Source organism: Vicia villosa, unplaced genomic scaffold (assembly GCF_029867415.1).
Source record: "Vicia villosa cultivar HV-30 ecotype Madison, WI unplaced genomic scaffold, Vvil1.0 ctg.001782F_1_1, whole genome shotgun sequence".
Classification (NCBI taxonomy): Eukaryota; Viridiplantae; Streptophyta; class Magnoliopsida; order Fabales; family Fabaceae; genus Vicia; species Vicia villosa.
In genome coordinates this window covers 9,252-19,093 of record NW_026705725.1, presented here as the reverse complement: position 1 = coordinate 19,093, position 9,842 = coordinate 9,252, and the positions used below count along the sequence as shown (strand labels likewise).

The following is a 9,842-nucleotide window of genomic DNA, read 5'->3' as shown; positions in this document are numbered from 1 at the left end:
ACCGCATGCAATTCTCTTCCATATTTGATCTTTTTTATTCGGGACACGAAATATTGCGCTATGTTAAGCAGATCGCCAAGTGATTTATGTAGAAATCACCCTACAACGAGGCCGGTCAAAACTTTATGTGCTAATGCATGCGAGAGAAATGATATGTAGATCATTCTCCGAAAGCAATACCGCACGAAAAGAAAATAGGTAACGATCTAGTCTTTACTAATAATCCATAAGAATTCTCAAAGTGTTAAGACTTTCATCGATCGAAAGAAAAAAAAGGAGAAGAAGAAGATAAAATGCATAAAGTAAAATCAACTCACACTATCATTAATATCTTTTATCTAATATTATGGATTTGGTCCTTTCAAACCTATCAACATCCTAGATCCAATGATATTAATGAAATGGAGGAAGAAGAATAAAATTCACAAAAGATAATCAACTCACACTATCATTAATATCATTCATCTAATATTATGGATTTGGTCCTTTCAAACCTATCAACATCCTAGATCCAATGATATTAATGAAGTGGAGTGTGGACCGTCCTTTCGGGCCATACCCCTCCGTGGGTGGGATACGTGAACTGACTCTTTTTTGTCGATCGGACGCTTTCGCGTCACTTTTGAAAAAGTTTACAGAGTCGCCACCGACCTTTTATTTTATCCAATGAAGGAAAGGTTTATAAAAGAAACAGAAAAAAGACCTTTGAGAGATTCTGGGTAAGGGGGTAGGTTATACAAAGGGAAGGTGTTAGCACCCTTTGTATCCATGGTTATCCATGGGCTCTTTAGTTTACTTAGCTCATTTGCTTTACTTTTCAATTGATTCGGAATGCTTTACCTGTGTTTTTGAAATACCTTTGCAAATAGAATTTGTAATGATCCTTGTGCGGATATATACAAATGCTTGTTTATCTTTCGAAAGATGTTTTGAAAAGATCGTTAATTTTGTAATGATCCGTGTTTGGATGTATACAAAATATTGTCTTTTGGAAAATTCGTTTTAAAAAACAACAGTGTATGAGAATTTTGTTTGTTTTGATTTTGAGCAAGCAAACTAGGAGGTCTACCCTGAGTTAGGAGGTCTTTATCCTTGTTCCCTTTAAAAATCTATCCATTCGTCGGATATAAACAAAAGGTTCGATTTTGTACTCGAAACAGTAGAAATGTAACTTTGATTTTGAAAAGAGTGAAAAGGGGTTACCCTAGGAGGTGCAAATGTGATTGTGATTGAATTCAGATATTTATCTTTGAAGTTAGTGATCTGACGGTTCAGTTTTATCTTTGACATACACGCAGTTTATATGGGTGCTGGAAATTAAAATGCGGAAATGTAAAGTGCAGAAAGTAAATCTACGCTATTACATCGATTGTGCGGGAAATGTAAACTAGCCTATTTACATGAATTTGACATCCTATACATTTATCTAGGAATTTTAAATTGCAAGAAATAAAAGGCATATTTTTGTATTTTTGTGATTTATTTTAAATATTATTAATGCATTATTAATTAATTTAAAATAAAGAAAAGATGGAAATATGATTAAACCTAGCAAATAAGTTTAAAAATATGTACAAAAGGTTTGTTAATTGATTTTAGAACAAAACTAATTTTTTTGGAATTTTTGAAATTTGTTTTTGGATATTTTAAGTTAATCAAAACATAATTATGCAAATAATTACACAAATAATTAAAACTTAAAGAGAAAATTATCCTAAATATGTACAAAATTAGTTTATGATATATAAACAATATTTAACACAAAGAACAATTTTTTTTATGATTTTTTTTGACTAATTAAAATAATTAATAAGCAAATATACAAATACATACTAATTAATTATGAAAAATATTGAAATTTTGAAGAAAAATAAAATATTTTTGTTTCATAAAATAATATATTATTTTAGAAGTTTAAAATATTTTTTGTGGAATTTTTGGAAGTTTTTAACTATTTTTAATTAATTTATCAAAGAAACTAAAATAAAAATAGAAAATAAAATTAAAAATATAAGGATACTGATCTGGTGTGGCAATTAATGAAGGAGCATGGTGAGCTTGCATGTGTGAGGCGTTGGATTGGCTTTGAGATTGATCCAAGGGCACAGATTTGTAGGTGCATGGTATGATGGTGTACACTGAATCCAAGGGGATTCAAAGTCTTTGCAGGGGCCCACGCTGGATTGACCAGCGAATAAGATTTGAGGGAAGGGCCACCTTGGCGCGCTGAAAAGTCAGACGAACCACGCTTGGACGCGTGGTCGTCTTCAACCTCCAGAAGTGAGGTTTTCAGCTTCAAATAGCGGGGGTTTTTAACCTCCCCTATTTGGACGTTAAAATTCCAGTTTTTTAACAACCTATGAACCTGCAAAAAATACGAGTTAGCAATAGAAACAAGTGACCCAGATCCACTAATTAGAGTGTCCTGAATCCAAATATGTCATTTGTTTTAAGGTTTGAAGCTCCTAGCTATGGATACGAAGAAGATGAAGCTTAAACACTCATGGACTCGTTTTAATGGTGGAGCCTGATCCTCACGTTGGAACATTCATGCTAAGGCCCAGATCACACATATAGGTCCCCATAAGGATGTTAGGGTGGTTAGTTTGCAGTGAAATTAGTTGCATATACAAAAACGAAAATAAAGCTCATATGTACATGAAGAGCTTTAAGTGCTTTATACGACTCTCATATGTCTATATTTAGAGCTCAATCTTACTCTATAATGTTTGAGGAGATGATTAGAAGTGTTTATTGGTATTGATATTGATTGGAAATTTGAATTTGAAAATTACAAAGTATATGCAAATTTTGAGAATTTTTGTGATATTTCTTGCTATACTCTTGCCCTATTTCGTGTGTCCCCCTTTTGCTGAAGTATGATGCTTCTTTTATAGCCCAAAGTTGCTTGGAACTCAAGCTAAGAAGCTTTGTTGTCTTTGTTGAAAGTTTGATTTTTAAAATATTAAAAATCTTTGAATTGTTGACCAAGCTTGACTCCATTCAATGCTCTTGTCTTGCTCTTCAATTCTTGCAGAAAAAATGAAGATTCCTTGAAGTGAGTCATACTTGGAGGCCAAGCAACCATTATCCATGCATTTTCCTTTTAATTTTAATCTTAAAGTAAGATAAAATTATGCAAAAAATGGCCAATAAAGATGTGGGCTTTGTCTTGGTCGTGGGAGGCCCATAGTAACATGGCAAAGATGTTTGGACCATAAAAACTTGGACTCATTTGGAAAAAAACATTTTTGAGCAATGTTGATTTCATGCATTTTCCCAAAATTTAGCCAACTTCAACAAGGTGTAAATCCTTCAATTTTTGTCATATGAAGGAGATCTTGCACTTTTTGGAAACCTCAAAGAGTCCTCTAACCAATGTCTTTGGTCTCATATCAAAATGATTTTTGGTTCTCCTTGTGTGTCCATTTGAAAAAAGTGTCTTTTTGTTGACTTTGAAAATGACCTGTAATGTCTTTGGCCATATTTTCCAAATGGTGAATGCTATGACCATGGGATCAATTGCATTTGAAAGATAATTGAATTTCCTTCAAAATGAGCTTTGGTTGACATTTTTTGGATGAAGGATGAGAGAGTTATGATCAGTCAAAGTTGAGTTGACTTTTCAGGCAAAAACCCTAATTTTGAATCTTAGGGTTTTGTTGATTTTTGATCTTTCCTTGATGAATTGTGATCATCCAATGATCAAATGTTGAATCCTTTGACAAAATATGGACTTTGACAAAAAATTTCATTTTTGACTGTCAGTTGACTTTTTTGGTCAAACGGGTCGTCTGTTGACTGTTTGAGCTGCTGACGGTGCGTCTGAGTGAATTGAAGTTTTGAAAATTTGTATGATGGTACTTTGAGATGTATGGATGTATATGAAATCCATTTGAGCTCTCAAAACTTGTTGCTCCTGTTAAAACAAGAAAAACCCTGATTAGGGACTGTCTGTATAGGAGGCAGTTAAGCGTACCTGATTTTTGTGCAGTGTTGAGTTTCTGCTAATCATGTGATATTCAGAAGACTTCTAACACAAAAATCTTGGAAATTTGAATTGTGAATGATTGATTTGATTGATTGTACAAATCACTGTGAATTGTGCTGCCAGCAGTTTGGCTGTCAACTGACTGTCCAGGTATTGATGCAGCAGTTAGAGTGAAAAATCAACAGTCAAAGTTAATTTTCTTTTTTTGTTGTTTTTGTTTTATGTTTGAAAAATTAAAGTTATTTACATGACTTGTTAAAAACACAGACATAATAAATAACTAATATATACTGTTACCAGTACAGTCTGAGTTTCCTGATTCTGCGCCTGCAAAAAGATTTAACTCTGTACCAATTGTGTCAGTACTATTTATCTGTAAATAAATAAATAGCATGTGTGAAGTAATAAACAGTATTTGGCGTTTGCGTAAGAATAAATTCAACTGCAAGCCAAATTACTGTATAAGAAAAATTCTAAAAACTAAATATTTCATATGTCAGGATATTTGTTGAAATAAAAATCCATGATTATATGAGACCCTTAATTTTCAGATTGGAGTTTTCTTGAAAAATAGGTGGGCAAATTTTGGGGTATAACACCACTGCTCTTGACCTTAGAACTTACGAAACTTCAAATGGACCTGTCCATCGTGAGCGAAGCTTTCCAGGGAAGAGTCGTAGTCTTGAATTGAATAGGAAAGCTGGGTCGCCAATATTGAAATCTTTCTTTATGATCTTCTTGTCATGCCATATCTTGGTTCTTTCCTTGTAAATGATGGCATTCTCATACGCATTTAAGCTGAGTTCTTCCAACGTATGAATGTCCAGAATACGTTCTCTCCGGCCTTTAAGTAATCTAAGTTCAAGGTTTTGATTGCCCAATAGGCCTTATGTTCCAATTCGAAAGGTAAATGACAGGACTTTCCGTAGACCAATTGATAAGGGGTTGTTCCAATAGGGGTTTTATAGGCTGTTTGGTAGGCCCATAGAGCATCTCTAAGTTTTGCTGACCAATCTTTTCTAGACAACGATACAGTTTTCTCTAAGATCTGCTTAATTTCCCTATTCGACAATTCCACTTGGCCACTAGTTTGAGGGTGATATGGTGTTGCCACTCTATGTTTTACTCCGTACTTACTTAGAAGTTTGTTGAATATCTTAGATATAAAGTGTGATCCTCCATCACTTATGACTAACCTCGGAGTTCCAAACCTAGGGAAAATGATATTCTTGAATAGTTTGACAACTACCTTGGTATCATTTGTGGGTGATGCAACAAATTCGATCCACTTTGAGACGTAGTCAACGGCTACTAGGATGTACTTATTACCCATTGAGGAAGGGAGGGGTCCCATGAAATCAATACCCCAAACGTCGAATAATTCTACTTCTTGGATGTTACTCAAAGGCATTTCGTCACGTCTTTAGATTTTCCCAGTGCGTTGGCATCGGTCACATTTTGAAATGTAAGTGTGGACATCGCGCCAAACTGTAGGCCAATAAAGACCAACTTGGAAAATCTTGGCGCATGTCTTAGACGTGCTTGCATGTTCGCCATAAGGGGCAACATGGCAGTGTTCAATGACGTTGCCTAATTCTTCTTCTGGCACACATCGTCTGAAGATATTATCTATTCCCCTTTTAAATAGGAGGGGTTCGTCCCAAAAGAAGTGTTTAACATCGCTGAAAAACTTCTTCTTTTGTTGGTAACTTAGGTTAGGGGGTATGATATCAGCGGCCAGATAATTTACAATATCTGCATACCAAGGCGCGCTACTCAAGGTTGATATTTCCTCAAAGGTTTCTTTTCCAAGGGTATTTAGGGTGTCCTTCTCAACAGTGTTCATCCCAACTACTAGTCTTTCATAGGTGGAGTGATCATCTATAGGTATTAGTTCGGGTTTAAGATGTTCTAACCTAGAGAGGTAGTCAGCAACTAAGTTCTCCGTTCCCTTTTTATCTTTAATATCAAGGTCAAATTGTTGGAGTAGGAGAACCCATCTGAGAAATCTAGGCTTAGCATCTTTCTTACTTAACAAGTATCGGATTGCAGCGTGGTCAGTGTATACTATTATCTTGGCTCCTACCAAATAAGATCGGAATTTATCGATAGCAAACACCATGGCTAGCAATTCCTTTTCTGTGGTTGTATAATTAAGCTGGGCAGCGTCTAGGGTTCTACTAGCATAGTAAATGACATGCAGTTTCTTGTCTTTTCTCTGCCCTAATACGGCTCCTACAGCGAAATCGCTTGCATCACACATGATTTCAAAGGGTCGCGTCCAATCAGGGGGTTGTATGATAGGCGCTGAAATCAGTGCTTGCTTTAAAACTTTAAAGGCCTAAAGACATTTTTGATCAAATTCAAACTCGACATCTTTCATCAATAGGTTTGTTAATGGTTTAGTTATTCCAGAAAAGTTCTTGATGAAGCGTCGGTTGAATCCAGCATGACCTAGAAAACTCCTCACTTCCCTAACGTTCTTAGGTGGGTTTAGGTTTTCTATAACTTGTATCTTGGCCTTGTCAACTTCTATGCCTCTCTCGTAGATTATGTGTGCTAAGACTATCCCTTCGTTCACCATGACATGACACTTCTCCCAATTCAGCACAAGGTTTACTTCAACACATCTTTATAAGATTTTCTCTAAATTTGATAAGAAGTTGTTAAAATCAAATCCACACACCGAAAAATCGTCCATAAATACCTCCATAATTCCATCGAGATAGACTGTGAAAATCGACATCATACAGCGTTGGAAAGTGGCGGGAGCATTACAGAGCCCAAAGGGCATTCGTCTGTAAGCGAATGTTCCATAAGGGCAAGTAAATGTGGTTTTCTCTTGATCCTCCGGGTGAATATGGATTTGGAAAAAGCCAGAGTATCCATCAAGATAACAGAAATATGAGTGTCTAGCTAGACGCTCAAGCATCTGATCTATAAATAGAAGAGGGAAATGGTCTTTCCTAGCGCCTTGTTCAGTTTTCTATAATCTATACACATGCGCCATCCTCCTTCGGTCTGCTTTAATACACGCTCACCTTTCTCATTGTCCACGACAGTGATACCTCCTTTCTTTGGTACCACATGGACGGGACTTACCCACTCACTATCCGAAATCTGGTAAATGATGCCAGCTTCTAATAACTTAAGGACCTCTTTCTTCACTACATCGCTCATGATAGGGTTTATTCTTCCCTGATGCTCTCTCGAGGGTTTCGAATTTTCCTCTAGCAGAATCCAATGCATGCATACGGACGGACTTATTCCTTTTAAATCAGAGACTTTGTATCCTAAAGCTGGGGGATATTTTCGCAAGGTATCTAAGAGTTGGTTTGTTTCGATTTGGTTCAAAGTGGCGCTTATTATAACAGGTCGATTCATCTCCTCATCCAAAAACTCATATCTTAGATTCTTGGGTAGTTCCTTAAGTTCTATGGTAGGTTTCTTGGTGCACGACATAGGGTCGGGGGTAAGTGCTAAGCATTCAAAAAGGTTGTCGTTAATGTAAGGTTCCATACTCTTAAATCCGTCATCCTCTAAAATGGGGGTAGAAGGTAATCTGATTAAGGAATCGTTGAGCTCATTTACACACTCATCGATGACGTTGATGGCATAACACGCATCTCCTATCACTAGTGCCATTAGAAATTTTGATAGAATGAACTCGATCTTTTCATCTCCTACCTCAAAAGTCAACATCCCTTTCTTAACATCTATTATAGCTCTAGCGGTCGATAAGAATGGTCTACCTAGAAGGATTGGGATGTCATCATCTTCTTTGATATCCATAACTATGAAATCAGTCGGAATGTTTAACTAACCAATCTTGACAGGTATGTCCTCTAAGATACCCATGGGGTATTTAACGGATCTATCGGATAGTTGTAACGACATCTTAGTAGGTTGAAGCTCTCCTTGTTTTAACCTCTTACAAACAGCCAAGGGCATCAGACTTACGCTTGCTCCTAAGTCCAGAAATGCTTTGTCTATCATATGATTTCCTAGGACGCAAGGGATAGAAAAACTTCCAGGATCTTTATCTTTCTTGGCAAGTTTATTCTCGGATATGGAATGACATTCTAAAGGTTTGGAATCGTCGAGTCTTCGTTTGTTGGACAAAATATCCTTCAAGAACTTAGCATATGATGGTATCTGGGTTATTGCTTCGGTAAAAGGGATTTCTACGTGGAGTTTCTCTATTACCTTAATGAACTTTTGGAATTGGTTTTCTATTTTGGTGTTTTTCAACTGTTGTGGAAATGGAATAGGTGGTTTGTAAGGTTGTGGTGTGCGATTCTCTACCTCTGGTTCTGACTGCTTTTCGGATTTCTCTGGTTCCTCTACCTGGTCTTTTGGTTCAGCATCTTCCTTAGGTTTTTCCAATGAGCTTAGGTTAGGATTTTTCGGTCCTTCATAAGCGGTTTCACTTCTTAGGGTGATAGAATTTGCTGTTCCTTTGGGATTAGGTTGGGTTTGTCCAGGGAATTGTCCTCCAGGTACAACTTGTGCAGAGGTGGTTTGAGCTACTTGTGAAATTTGGGTTTCAAGCATCTTGGTATGGGTCATCATCTAGTCAAACTTGGTTGCCAGTTGGGAAACTAACTCGTTCGTGTGAATGTGTTGGTTCATAAACTCCTTATTTTGCTGAGTTTGACTTTGGATAAAGGTGTCTATGTTTTCTTTACGGTTCGGTCTTGGTGGCACAACTTGCATAGGTTGGTTTTGTTTTTGTGTTTGGAATCCTTGGGGTCTCGAAGATCCGGAATTTTGGATGGGATTGTTGTTCTTGTAAGAGAAATACAGATGATTCCTCCATCCAGGGTTGTATGTGTTCGAGAAAGGGTTTCCTTGGGTATAGTTAACTTGGACTGAGCAAGAATCGTTCAAAAGGTTACAGTCAACGGTTAGATGTCCTTAAATTCCACAGAGCTTGCCACTGTGGTAGGGTTTTGAGACATGTTTTCGACTTTCAAGGCCAGAGCGTCCATCTTAGCATTCATCATGTCCATGCAGCTTATCTCATGCTTTCCTCCATGGATCTCCTTTTTCTCTACCGTTGCTCATTCTATCCCCCATTGGGCGTGGTTTTGGGCCATGTCCTCTATCAGGGCACAAGCGTCGGGATAAGGTTTGTTCATCAACGCTCCGCCAGCGGCAGCGTCAATAGACATTTTCGTGTTGTAATGGAGTCCATTATAAAAGGTGTTTATGATTAACCATTGCTCTAGGCCATGGTGCGGACAGGCTCTCAAAAGTTCTTTATATCTTTCCCAGGCATCAAAAAGTGATTCGCCTTGGTTTTGAGTGAAATTGGTGATCAGGTTCCTAAGGACAGCGGTCTTACTCGGCGGGAAATATCTGTCAAGAAAGGCTCTCCTAAGGTCTTCCCAAGTTGTTATTGAGTTGGCTGGAAGGGCGTCTAACCAGTCATGGGCTTTACCTTTAAGGGAGAAAGGAAACAATCTTAAGCGGATGGCTTCAGGTGTGGCTCCATTTGCCTTAAGGGTGTCGGCTAACTGGATAAACACTTTTAGGTGATGATTCGGGTTCTCTTTAGCGAGACTAGTGAATTGGTTTTATTGAACTAGTTAAAGTAATGAGGGCTTAAGTTCGAAATTGTTGGTTGTTATAGCGGGGTTTACGATACTAGAACTGGGTTCCTCATTAGACGGTTGAGCAAACTCTTTAAGCGGTCTTTGGTTACGGTCATCAGCCATAGCTTTCCTTAATTTAAGGATAAACAGACGTGCTCGGGCGTAACGTTCGGGTTCCACTAAAGGGTTTAATAAGTTACCGGTGCTACGATTTCTACGCATCTACTGGCTAGAATAGCCTTAGTCTAAACGGG

General features: G+C 37.4%; 1 protein-coding gene and 1 non-coding gene across 2 annotated transcripts; one reads left to right on the top strand and one right to left on the bottom strand.

The window, feature by feature from the left end:
- Positions 1-7,810: 7,810 nt before the first annotated feature.
- LOC131636554 (uncharacterized) lies at positions 7,811-8,545 on the bottom strand. Its single transcript, XM_058907167.1, has one exon. The coding sequence runs from the start codon at positions 8,543-8,545 to the stop codon at positions 7,811-7,813; it is 735 nt and encodes a 244-aa protein (XP_058763150.1).
- A 675-nt stretch (positions 8,546-9,220) lies between these two features.
- Positions 9,221-9,327, top strand: LOC131636561 (small nucleolar RNA R71). Its single transcript, XR_009294118.1, has one exon. It is a non-coding gene; the product is annotated as a small nucleolar RNA R71 (small nucleolar RNA).
- The last annotated feature ends 515 nt before the right edge of the window (positions 9,328-9,842 follow it).

What these genes read in the sequence shown, in the direction of transcription:
- LOC131636554 (XM_058907167.1), bottom strand. Translation starts at nt 8,545, where the DNA reads ATGCTTGAAACCCAAATTTCACAAGTAGCTCAAACCACCTCTGCACAA.